The sequence below is a fragment of the Trachinotus anak genome, unplaced genomic scaffold (assembly GCF_046630095.1).
Source record: "Trachinotus anak isolate AG129_WGS33_773 ecotype Australia unplaced genomic scaffold, CSIRO_AGI_Tana_v1 ptg000007l, whole genome shotgun sequence".
Classification (NCBI taxonomy): Eukaryota; Metazoa; Chordata; class Actinopteri; order Carangiformes; family Carangidae; genus Trachinotus; species Trachinotus anak.
The window spans coordinates 23,154,668-23,168,020 of NW_027273858.1; the positions used below are offsets into that span (position 1 = coordinate 23,154,668).

Consider the following 13,353-nt stretch of genomic DNA (forward strand, 5'->3'; position numbering starts at 1 on the left):
GGCAGTTTTAGCTAGGTGTTCCTAATAAACTGACAAATGAGTGTATATTACAAAGAATCTAAAAGTGAACTTCAAAGCAAAGCTTTCTTGTAATCCCCATAAATTAAAAAAAAAAAAACAAAAACAAAACATTTTCCTGTAGGGCTGAGAGTAAATTTCAAATTCTTTTTGGGAATCATGGACGCCGTGTCCTCCAGGCTACCAGAGGAGAGGGACCATCCAGCTTGTTATCAGCGCACATTTGAAAAACCAGCATCTGTGATGGTATGTGGGAACATTAATGCCCATGGCTTGGGAAGCTTGCACATCTGGGATTTCACCATTAATGCTGAATGATATATAGACAGGTTTTGGAGCAAGAAGAAGTTGGGCATACTTACATTACTGCTGTTGCAACACTGTGGTTAACATGACCCTGTCCTAACTTTTTTGAAATGTGTTGCTGCATCAAATTCAAACTGAGCATATATTTTTCATAAAACAATAAAATTTCAGCATTTCAACATTTAATGTTGTCTTTGTTCTATTTTCTATCAAATATGGGTTTACATGATTTGCACATCACCACATTCTGCTTTTATTTACATTTTACAGTGTCCCAACTTTTTAGAAACAGCTTGTACATTCACAGTTACAAAAACTCAAGAAAATAATAAAACACAAAAGAGTGCACTGGTAACTTCTATGCAGTGGTGGACAGTAACGGAGTAAATTTACTTGAGTACTGTACTTAAGTACATATCCAGGGGATTTGTACTTTACTTGAGTATTAGATTTCTTTGGTACTTATTACTCTTACTTGAATACATTTCCAAGACAAATATTTTTACTTTTACTTGAGTAAATTTCTAGGAAGGCTGAAAAGTACTCGTTACTTTCAGGTCTGCTCTTTTTTTTAATTTTTTTTATTCTAAGATACTATTGGACACAAGCTGTGTTTGTCAAAGAATGAAACCTATCACAGTGCACGCTCTCCACTGAGATCTACGTAAAAGCGGATAATAATATCGGGACATGGGGAGACAAGACAGACATGGGGAGACAGACATTGGGAGACAGGCACGGAGACAGACAAGACAGACATGGGGAGACGGACATTGGGAGACAGGCACGGAGACAGACAAGACAGACATGGGGAGACAGAGTTTGTTGTGCTCCTATATTGTACTGGTACATGTCCTTCCTGTAAAGTCAAGTGACTTCAACATTGAGTTATTGAAAGCAGAGATGTAGTTTTTTGTAAAGCAGTGGTTCTCAACCAGTGGTCTGGGGACAACATTGGTCTTCGAGGGGGTTCTAGTTCCCAACTTAGCTAAATGATAGAGAGTTAGTTGGACAGTGCAGGTTCATTTGGTTACAGTTTTAATGATTGTTAATAAACACTGCATCTGCAACATCTGCTGTCCTCTTATGATCCCATTCATTTTATTTGTTCTTATAGGTGTTTCTGCAGGCTTTATATATCATTGTGGTTCTAAAAGCAAGCACATAAGTGCAGGTAGTTTCAAAGAGTTAATTCTCAGAAACAAGAGTTAAAAGGTCCTTAAATTCATTTAGAAAAAAATTAAAGTAATTCATTGATGTGAAAAATAAGAAGTTTACTCTTACTCTTACTCTTACTTTTACTTAAAGTAAATTTAAAAGCATGTACTTTTGGATACTTAAGTACCTTTAAAAGCAAGTACTTTTTTACTCTTACTCGAGTAACATTTAGACTGAGCTACTTTTACTTGTAACGGAGTAAATTTTGACCGGTAGTATTTGTACTCTTACTCAAGTACTGGGGTCGAGTACTCTGTCCATCTCTGCTTCTATGTACAGAAGTTAATAAAAGAGACATTAGGAGGCTCTGTTCAGGAGGAATGACTTGCTGTCCTTCATGTTTGGTGACTCTTAGCTCAAAGTACAGGTGCAAAGGCAATCTGCATTTCTTACAGCTATATTTACAAATATCTGGAGTTTTGCAGTGTCTTGAATTACCAACCTGACTACATGGAGTAACAGATATAGAAAAGGTGTCATCTTCACGTCTCTTGGAACATAAGTGTCCCAAGATCATCTGGATGTTGATTAGTACATTGTGTGTTTTTTATAGGTTTTAATTATTTTGTAAAGCATTTAATAATCAAAACATTTTTCTTTGCACCCGCTGCTGCGTGCACCTTTACCTTTCTGTATAGTGTTGTCTCTGACATAATAATATAATAAACTGGGCTCTTGTTATCAAACCCTGGCACTGGCTTTGGGTCTCCAGTCATGGCTGCTTTGGCAGGAGACAAAAAAAAAAAAAAAACTAAAGAAAGAGAAGGAAAAAACAAAAAAGACTCTTTCTCTCAACCCCTCGTACTGGCCTGTCTCTGCTCTGGAGTCCAAACAGTTATAGAGCTCAAATGTAACCATTCTTCTTGACATAGTGAGATCTATTTAATATATTACATTTCTGTATGGATGAGAATAAGAGGCAAGAGCCACCATGATTCCAGGAGGGTATAAAGAAAAGAGATATACAGACTAGAAAGTATGACCTACATGAACATTACATTATTACAATACACTCAAAAAAAGCAAACTGGCTGTCTGTTACCTTAACCTAAGTCCAGTATGTAGCTTTTATTATATAAAATCATGTTTTATAGTTGAACATTTCTAAATTATGTAGTTTTAACACAAGATACAACAATTTAAATTTACTAGACTAATTTATGTTAACACAACCTAATTCTAATGGATTAAGATTGCAAATCACTTCTGCTTACAACTCCAGAGCAGTAGGTGGCAGTAATGCGCAAATTCCTAATCAGTAGTGCCCCTCTTTACATCATGGTCAAAGGTGTGTCCCTGGCTGGCAAATGAGACACCAGGTGTGGAAGAAGGTAAGCTTAACCCTTTATCTTCAGTTGAAAAGAAGGTAATAAAAGTGCAGAATTGTTATCGACAGTTAGTTATTGCCCTCTTTTGCATTTTGAATGACTTTTTTTTTGTTCTGCGTGTTTTATTAGATTGCATGTCCACAGCATAAGCTCTCAAGCTAAGGTTAGCAGGTTGAAGGCGCGGGCAGACTCATTTACAAAACCGCTCAAACCAAACAGCGGAATAATAGCGGTAAAGTTAAATATTCCCCCAATTAGCGTTTTGCTTTCGCCTGGAGTCCGACAAAAGGTCGACACTAACTCCACGTTTGGGGAGCAGCCAGTGTTTTTTTTTTTTTTTTTTTTTTTCCCCCCGGCCGGCACCGTGGCGGGGTTTCTCTGTTAACTCGACCTATAGCTCCTCGGGCTGGACCACTGCTCTGGTGCAGCTAGGTTTCGGAGAGTGTAAACACAGCAGTTCGTTGCGCTACGGGGCTCTCCACAGTCTGAGGTTATGCACTTTGTTGAGGGGGGAGAGAACGTGTGCTACCGTGAGTGTAAAAGTACTGTTGCACTGTTTGTGTGCATTAACGTTAGCTCCTAGCCCGGTGTAGCCACCACCAACCTCCACCGCACACTTCTCAGGTGTTTGTCCTGACATGAAGCTTTGCTATGGATTTCTACAGTATCTCTCGGTTGCACCGCGGCACATTCACGCACTTTTAGTTTTCAGTCAAATCAGTCCCTCCACAAACATAAGGAAGCATATTTAATGTACTTGTCCAGTGGAAATAATAGAATCAGTCATACATTGGATTAACTATTGTTTTTGCAAATAGCTCCCTTTCTAATATTATCTACGTTAAAGTTATTGTATTTCTCCTGTCTCTCTTTTCTCTCCCAATTCATCACAGAAATTTGTGGCTGTAAGTGCGTCCCGTGTCATCATACAAGTCACCACCAGTGGCCAAACTCCTGTGAAAGTGTCTTCTTTTGGCATCATCAAACAAGAGTGACTGCAGGAAAAGAGTCATCTGCTAGTGTCAGGTTCAGTGTAAGTTAATTGAAAATAATAGAAATATCAGTCATACATTGGATTAACTATTGTTTTTGCATTTATAGCTCCCTTTCTACGTTAAAGTTATTGTATTTCTCCCTCATCCTGTCTCTCTTTTCGCTCTCAATTCATCACAGAAATTTGTGGCTGTAAACGTGTCCCGTGTCATCATACAAGACATTACCACCATTGGCCATACTCCTGTGAAAGTGTCCTCTTCTGGCATCATCAAACAAGAGTGACTGCAGGAAAAGGGAGTCATCTGCTAGTGTGAGGTTCAGTGTAGACAGTAAGATTGTACACAAATGTAGTGACAGACTGTTTAAGATCAAGTAAGGTGAAAAGGGGAAGATGGGAAATGAAAAATGTTAAATGCCCAGATATGTTAGATTTTACCATTGTGTGTTACTGATATGTGGAGGTGCAAGGAGTGTAGAGTATCTTTTTCTACTAGATATGATCTACTTAAACATTTAAGACTACATCACCGCCATAGACAACTTTACTCATGCCCATATCAAAACTGTCCATGCAATTTTAAGACGCAAAATGCGTTGCGCATACATTTAAGTAGAGTTCATTCTAAGCAAACTCAAAGTCAGAAGCTCCTGGAATTGAAAACATTTTGTTGTCCTTTGTGCAACTGTAGCAATATTTCTACAGAGAGGGACTTTTTCACACATATTGGCATTCATTTTAAGAGTCATGAAACTGTTACCTGTATGTTTGGGGATTGTACTTTCAAAACAAATATCTATGCAACATTTCACTCCCACAAGAACCGGAAACACAACCCCCATACATTAAATGATTTTAAACCAGGGATAGTGACAACAACCAGAGTTTCACAAGAATCACCTGACAGTGCAGAGGAAGATACACTTAACCCAGATGACTCTGCAGTGGAATTAAACAGTACATCTTCAAATAATGATGATATAAGCAAGACCCTGCCTGAAATTATTGAGCAGAACTTTGCTGCAGCTTTGCTTAAACTAGAACATTTCGCATATGTGCCAGGCACAAAAGTTGATGAGTTTCTAGAGGAGCTGCACTATTTGTTGTGCTCAGCTGCATTTCCTCTCACTGTTAACACTATTGAAACTGTGTTTCAGAAACATGGCTCCATACCTGAAAAGTCAGTGATAAAAGAAGTAGCCACAGCCCTTGCCACATCTCACCCCTTGCTAAAATCTATAGAGAAAGGTGGTTCTTTGATCACATCATATCTCCGAAACAAATTTTACAGGGAGAACTTTAATGTCATTGAACCTACTGAGTACCTGCTTGATGAAAAGGAAAACAAAAGCTTTCAGTACGTGCCTTTACTGAAGAGCTTGCAACAGCTCTTCAGTAGGAAAGATGTTGTGGATAAAGTTGTTGAAAACCACAGAGCACATCTGAGTCGTGGGATCACAGAACAGTGTACTTATAAATCATTTCAAGATGGCTCTCACTTTAAGGGAAACGGTTTTCTTTCAGGGGGTGAGTTAAGAATCTTGCTAACTTTGTACATAGACGATTTCGAGCTGTGTAATCCTCTTGGCACTTCGCGTAGGAAACATAAGCTCTGTGGTGTCTACTGGACTCTGAGTAATTTGCCTCCAGGCTCACATTCAGCACTTTCCGCAATTTACCTGGCAATCTTGTGCAAATCTGATAATGTGAAGAAGTACGGTTATGACAATGTCTTGCATCCTCTTCAAGATGTAAAAACCCTTGAGCAGGAAGGAATTTTTGTCCCGTTGCTTGGTAAATGTGTTAAAGGCACAATTCAATTTGTTGCAGCGGATAACCTCGGTGCCCATAGTGTAGCAGGTTTTAATGAAAGTTTTTCTGGTGGGTACATCTGCCGATTCTGCACAGCAACACGGGCAGAGATCCAAACAAGAGATGTGAACTCAGGTTCATTTGATCTGAGGACTAAAGAACTACATCTGCCGATTCTGCACAGCAACACGGGCAGAGATCCAAACAAGAGATGTGAGATCAGGTTCATTTGATCTGAGGACTAAAGAACTACATGACTCGCATGTAAATTCAGCTCAGCAGAACAGTTCAAGCTGTTTTGGGGTGAAAGGCCCATGTGTTATCACCAAAAACCTTGCCCACTTTAATGTTCTGACTGGTTTTCCACCAGATATCATGCATGATGTCTTTGAAGGCATCGTACCTGTGGAGCTTGCACATTGTTTGTCACTGCTGATATCCAAGAAATATTTCAGTCTTGAGCTTCTGAACAAATCTATCCTTAGTTTTCCCTTCAAGTGGTCAGACAAGACTAACAGGCCCCACGTAATTCCACACACATTCTCAAAAACAATCGGGGGGAACGCTCATGAGAACTGGGCTTTGATAAGATTTCTTCCATTCATCATTGGGCATCTTGTGCCAGAAGACGAAATGGCATGGCAAATTTTAATGGTTCTAAAAGATGTTGTAGAGCTTGTGGTTGCTCCAACACACACAGAAGACTCCATTGCTTACCTTGAGTGCAAAATTTCAGAGCACCGCAAAAGATACCAAGAACTCTTTCCTAATGTGCAGCTCCTACCCAAACATCATTACCTAGATAATTATCCTGGACTCATCAGGAAGTTTGGTCCTCTCGTTGGTCACTGGACTATGCGATTTGAGGCCAAGCACAGTTTTTTTAAGCATGTAATTCGACACTCCAACTGCTTCAAAAACGTGCCCCTCTCGCTAGCTTTTAAGCATCAGCTCATGATTTTGTATCACATGAGAGCATCAAGTTTTGAAAAGCCTGTCCTTGAGCTGACAAATGTCTCAAAAGTTCCTGTTGATGTTTTGAAAACAGACATTGTTGAGAACATTGAACAAAGATTTCCTGGTACCAGAGAGGTACACATGACTCGATCTGTGTCAACCAAAGGTGTAACTTTTAAAAAGGACATGATTATAGCTCATGGGTCTACAAGTGGACTTCCTGATTTTGGACAGATTGTTCACATTTTTGTTATTCAGGAGAGACTGTTTTTTATGGTTAAGAGACTTTGTGGATGGTATAGTGAGCATTACAGGGCTTTTGAGCTCATGGCATGTCCAACCAAAGACACAGATCTGATTGAGCTTAGTGACCTAGCAGATGACTACCCTCTGGCAGACTACTTTGTTGGATCTCTCAGAATGGTGACATTAAAAAGACACATACATGTATAAGGTAGGTCTTAATGACGTGACCTTACTGTATCTTAATCCTTAAAGTCAAGATATTGTTGCATGATACACACTTGTTTTTTGTTTGTGTTTTTTACAGAAATTTCACATCAATGAATCTAGAAATATATTTCAGAATAACCAATTCATGTGTTTTTGTTTTTATTCACAGATTGCTGTGAAATGGCTGCTCCAGTGATGCTCAGAATCATCCTTGGGGAAAACGATTCCCAGAGACTGACCCTGCAGGACGGAATCCCAGAGACTATTGGTGAACTTGTTCAGCACATTAAGAGGCAGTGTGGGGTAGAGGACTACTTCAGGCTGCAATTTATGGATGCTGAGTTTGGCAATGAATTCACCAACTTGACTTCACTGTCAGAGATCCAGGACAAAAGTACCTTAAAGCTTGTCTTTGATTCAGCTGCCGCTGCCTCTGCCCTGCCTGGTGGCTCCCCACCTCCACCCTACTCCACTCCTGCCACATCATGGTCTGGTAATGACTCATCACTTTCATCTGGTAGCTTGTGTGACACAGACATCCTGTCTTCTCCTGAGTCCACCCCTTCAAGATCCTCTGGATGGCCTGTTGTTTTTGTTGTACCCCGTTTCCCATATGATTGTCAGCTTCAGCTGGACAAGGCCAATGCGGAATTCAAAGAAAGTGGAACTTTATTGGATCCAGATGTTGGACTTAAAACTGCCATTCTTGACAGTTTAGCTGAGGAAATTGTTCAGTACAAAGTGTACCCCTCAGACAGTGAGTTTGAAGAGGTTGCCAATCCATGTTTGAAAGAGCCAGGCTCTGCCACTGGATATGGTGGCTGGAAGGTGAGCTTAAAGTACAAACTTGCTAACTACCGGAGGAAGCTCAAGCGGCTTGGATGTCCAGAAGTTGAACTGAATTCCCTGACAAATAAACCTGCAGACAAATGCAGTCCTGCTTATGGTGTAAAGAAGCCCAGAAGAGCAGAAGTAAATTACTGCCCCACCTACCCATCTGGTGAATCTGCAGAGACACTTGAAAAGATAAGAGAGACCCTGCTTTTAGAAGTAAAGAAAAGGAACAATCAGGACACAGTGGCGGCCATGATGGAGAAGACCTTTGCACACAGAAGGCAAGAGGTTATTCGTGATGCACCCTTGATTGCTGATTTCAAAACCAAATGGCCGGCTCTATTCTGTGTACGTGAGGTGGGTGAATAAATACAGAGCACTCATTTACTTTTGAAATATGTCTTCATTTAATATAATGTAGAGTGTGATTTTGTATAAGCCAAACAAATATGAGCAAGCCTTTGAAGTAACTTGTAAGGTGATTGAAGACTTGATGATGACGGTTCAATTAGTTGGTCAATTCAATCAAATTCACTGTTGTGTACCTTTTTTTTCTTCTCTCATTTAAGATAACTGCTGAATTCAAGAGGATTACAACCGTCAGTTTGCTGCCAAAGTTCTTCTCCGAACTGGATGTTTTATCTTCAAACCTGATGAAGGTGTTTTCCAAGAAAGGGGGCGGTCAAGGAAGAAAGATCAAGAGCATCATGATACCCATCACCCAGGTATGAGGATAAAAAAAAAAAAAAAGAAAGAAAGAAAAGAAACTGAACAGCCATAATATTTATGTCATGCTTGACATTTTAAGGGAAAATGTAAGAGGAATGAAGATAAATAAAACAAGATGGAGAGGGGGTAATGTACTTTATTGAAGAATGGTTTGATAAAATATGAACGTTGGGCACATTTGACAATGTCCACTGACATTACAATGGTAGTTACCATTTACTGTGACCACATGAATAAATGTCTTGCTTGGACATAAAACCAAAGCACCCAAGGATAATGTAAGTTCACATATCATAAAAATATCAATCAAGTTTTTTACATTTAAAAAAAAGTTAATTTCAATGTTTTATGTTTGTGAAATCTTTTCTACCTGTTGATTTAAAATTGCTTTTTGTTGTCTTTTTTTTTTTATTGTCCTACACACTCAGACCGATGCCATTGATGTCAAAAGAGAGTGCATCATCAAAGCCCTGTGTGTCTACTTAAATGAAGAGCCAGAGAATCTCGTGAAAGAATACATGGTATGTAATTTATTTTTTATTCTCCAGTCCTTATTCTGACATCTGTAAACAACCCAGTTACACACTTAACCCTCCTGTTGTACTCAGGGGTGAAACTGACCCAATCTGTTTTGGCTGGTCCTTCTTTCCTCCCTTCCTTCTGTCCCACCATCCCTCCATCCTTCCTCTCTCCTTCCTCCCTTCCTTCTGTTCCACCATCCCTCCATCCTTCCTCCCTGCTCCTTCCTCTCTCCTTTCCTTCCTTTCTTTCCTCCCTTCCTTCTGTCCCACCATCCTTCCTCCCTCCTTTCCTTCCTTTCTTCCTCCCTTCCTCCTGTCCCACCATCCCTCCATCCTTCCCCCCTCCCTCCTCCTTCCTCTCTCCTTTCCTTCCTTTCTTCCTTCTGTCCCTCCATTCCTCCTCCTTCATCTTTTCCTTCCTCTCTTCCTCAATTCCTTCTGTCCCTCCATCCCTCCTGTCTCTCTAATTTCCTTCCTTTCTTCCTCCCTTCCTTGTCCCTCCTCCCTCCCTCTCTCCTTTTTTCTCTCCTTCCAAATTGTTCTTCCCTTCTGTCCCACCATCCGTCCTTCCCTCCCTCCCTCCCACTCCTTCCTCTCCTTTCCTTGATTTATTTCTCCTTTCCTCCATCCTTCTTTCCTTCCTTTCTTCATTCCTTCCGTCCTTTCTTGACCCAATCGGTTCTCTTCCTCCACCTTTCTCTCTCTCTCTCTCTCTTTCTTTCTTTCTTTCTTTCCGTCCTTCCTTCCTCCCTTCTTCGTTCCAGGACAAAAGGAGGGTTAAGAAAAGACAATGTAATTCTAGTATCTTTCACATAAATAAGTGACAGCTGTTTTACAGAAATTTGTGTATGTGTTTAAAAATGGGACTACTACCACATCTTGACATACATATCCTCTTTTGCCTTTCTTCTGTGAAGAACACAGATGGTGAAAGCAGTGAAGCTGTGATGAAGATGACTACATTTGGAATCTTTGTCATTCGCAAAGAAGGTGCAGAGCCAGAAGATGGACCGGAAGATGTAGGTATCATTCTGGAGGGTGTGCAAGTTCTGGATGAGCTCGGAAACGTACCACTTGCCGTGGGAATGTTGTTCGCACTTGTATACGCGCTCAACCTCAGCTACCCACCAGAGCTGCGATACACCTTCGAAGCTTTGCAGAAGCTTATCATGGAGCTTGATGGAAACCGACTCTCAAAAAAAATTCAAACACTGAAAACACTACTTGCACGTTAGTCATCCTCAATAGAGTAAACTACAGTTCAGGTAGCAGTTACTCTATTTGAAGACATTTGGGCATTTACCCTTAAATGTGATAAGCTGTTGTTAATGTGTTTTGATACTTTGAACTGTTGATATTTGGAGGTTAGAGTAGAATAATTTAGAAGTGTTTCTTTAAACAAGGGAAGAAAAAAAAGAAAGTGTTGTCAAACAAAGAAGTTTTCTTTTGAAACTTGAGATGATGCACAATGCTGTATTTAACATTTTTCTTTGCACTCAGTTTCCAGGACCGTATTATGCATATAGCTTCATAACCAGCTTTGATTTGTTTTTTCGTCTTCAGAAAGCTCCAAACATAGACACCTAATACTGGTTGTTAAATGGTTTACACTTGAAATTTGTCTGTGTGAATAGGAATGTATGGTTGCAGAGTGATTTCTCAAATTTGAGCCACTTTATGGCTACCTAGAATCCAGTTTTAAGAAATGTTCATAGATGTCAGTTTTTATAGATTTGTTTTACTGACATAAATACATTATATGTTGTTTCATGAGATGTTAACTGGGGGCAAGCTCAACAGTGTGCTCCAATTTCCTAACTCAGCAGTTACAATTTGTCCTTGTCCATCTGTCTTTTTTTTTTTTTTTTTTTTTTTTTTTTAAACGGACATGACGGAATGCACAAACTGTTGGACATTGAAATTTCATGCTGTGTGTTTGTATTTTCACAGCAACATGTTTTCAACCAATTGCTTGAAAGTGAGTTTTGCCATTTCTGGTAAAGTGTTATTCCAACAAATCCAGTTAGCTTCGTGTTTTTCTTTTCCAAACTTGACACCAGCTGGGGGCATATAGGTTGACATTTGTATAAATTGTTGAATATAAAAATACTGTTAAATGATTTATTTTATGAATATTTACGCTACAGTTATGTTCCTATTCATATCAGGTACTTAAACTTAGTCAACGTTTTGTTGACTCAGCACAATTAATTCATGTAACTGTATTTAAAATAGTGGTTGCAACTACCCATTTAAATTAAGTAACTCGTAATTATATCATACAAGTTTAAATGGCCCAACAAAATTATGTTAGTATGTTACATTTACCCTTACAAATCTAGTTGGACTTAATCCTAGTAATTAAGTAATAGTAACACAAATGCATCATGTTGATCCAGCATATTTATATTTAGGTCACTCAACAAAATTGTTTCTTGCTAAATTAAAGCATTCTGTTTAGGTGGAAATTGTTTCCATAATTTTATTACGTTCTGCGAACAAATAATTTTTTTGAGTGATAACAAGCTCCAGTACTAAACTGTTTCACAGTTTTTTTTGCTGGAAATCAAAACTATAGTGTTGGTGCCCATATGTAAAAATAAGATGCCAGAAAGACGAGGTAAAATAAACTAGGAGAACTATAAAGGAAGATCTGGGGGGTATTCCATCAATGTCACTAAGGAAATCGGCACTTACTTGTAAAAGCCCAGTTTGAATTGATGTCAACTTTCACGACAGACTTAAACAGTTCCATTAACACAATTTATCTGTGCCTATAGTCAATTCAAACTAGGTTTGAACGAGCTTGCATTATGCCTGTGCGCAGGCAATAAACAGCCCAGAACAGTCAATTGTTGAAAAGATCATGTTGCAGAAAGAAGGAAAAAGGAAATTAGAACTCCATGAGATTAATTTATATTATGTGAGTTAAATTCAATCTTGTATAAGATAATAAATAATCTGCCTTGTTGGCTGTGTTTATGGTTAGTGTTGTTACGGTTTTGAGTGTGTTTGTTTTGGTTGTTGCACTTTTTGTTCTTTCTGTTCCCCCTCCCTTTTGTTTTTCCCTGCAGAGCTTGTGTGTGGTAGGGGCGTGGTGCAGCACTGGCAGCCTGACCCACCTGCAGCCCATCACTCATTAAGCCAGTTTAAAACCCCCGGTTCATCACTCACTCAGTGCCAGATTATTCCATGCTCTCTCCCGGCATGCTATTCCCCGGCTACCCAGTCTCCAGGTTCTCCGTTGCTCTGTGTCTCTGCCATTCTCCTGCCAGCCAGCCTCCTGCTTCCTTTGCCTGCTTGTTGGACTGTTTTTGGCTAGTATTATTAAAGAAGTCTTCAGTTCCCGCTCTCTTGTCTCTGTGCGTCTCTGCTCCGGGGTCCTAACCTTATAGGGAACCTAACAGAATAATCTGGCCAAGTATGGACCCCGCAGAGATGGAGAGGGTAAAACGAGCCCTCACTGCTCAAGGAGTCTGTGTTGGGCAACATGAGAGTGCCCTGACCGGAATTATGGACAAACTGCTCCATTTGACTTCAAGCATGACTCAGCTGGACAACCGTCTGAACCAGGTCACCACTCAGCTTTCCACACTGGCAGCTCCTGCTCCGACCCAGGATCCTCCTGTTGCTTCTCCTGCTCCAGCTGTTTCATCTACCCAGCCCAGTCATCCCCGTGAGCCCTTTATCCCCACTCCAGACAGGTACTCAGGAGAGTTAGGGTCATGTGGTCAGTTTCTCCACCAGTGTTCTCTAGTGTTTGACCAGCAGCCGTTGACGTATTCCTCTGAAAAGTCGAAGATAGCTTTTGTTAGTAGTTTACTTTCTGGGAAGGCATCTGCATGGGCTGTGGCCATGGCTAACGCTAATTCACCTTCCTGGCAGTCTTACCAGTTATTCCGTGACTACAGTTGAGTAGCTGCACCACTCACCAGGTTAACCTCTGTCAAGTCACCTTTTGTTTGGTCACCAACAGCTGAAGCTGCTTTTGTTAAGTTGAAGAGTCTGTTCTCCTCTGCCCCTGTCTTGTGTCATCCTGATCCCGCAGGCCAGTTCGTGGTGGAGGTGGATGCCTCTGACTCAGGTGTGGGGGCAGTCCTGTCCCAACGCTCCACCTCGGACCAGAAGCTGCACCCCTGTGCATTCTTCTCTCGCCGTCTTTCCCCTGCGGAGAGGAATTACG

At 40.3% G+C, this 13,353-nt stretch overlaps 1 protein-coding gene and 1 long non-coding RNA gene across 5 annotated transcripts in view; both read left to right on the forward strand.

The window, feature by feature from the left end:
- LOC139623341 (uncharacterized) overlaps positions 1-13,353 on the forward strand; it is a 343,520-nt gene that overhangs the window by 269,922 nt on the left and 60,245 nt on the right. The gene's annotated exons all lie outside the window — the stretch shown is intronic.
- LOC139623336 (uncharacterized) lies at positions 1,917-11,114 on the forward strand. 4 transcript variants are annotated; one of them, XM_071481488.1, is made up of 7 exons: positions 1,917-2,873; positions 3,764-3,903; positions 4,044-5,811; positions 5,900-7,087; positions 7,256-8,268; positions 8,490-8,645; positions 10,088-11,114. In XM_071481488.1, exons 5-7 carry the CDS (start codon positions 7,267-7,269, stop codon positions 10,403-10,405), a joined length of 1,476 nt encoding a protein of 491 aa, XP_071337589.1. In that variant the 5' UTR covers positions 1,917-2,873; positions 3,764-3,903; positions 4,044-5,811; positions 5,900-7,087; positions 7,256-7,266; the 3' UTR covers positions 10,406-11,114. The 4 variants fall into 4 exon arrangements, 3 of the variants coding, with proteins under 3 accessions (XP_071337589.1, XP_071337588.1, XP_071337587.1); XM_071481486.1 differs by having other exon boundaries at positions 2,245-2,873; positions 7,256-8,277; XR_011691477.1 differs by lacking the exon at positions 1,917-2,873 and adding an exon at positions 2,884-3,400 and having other exon boundaries at positions 7,256-8,277.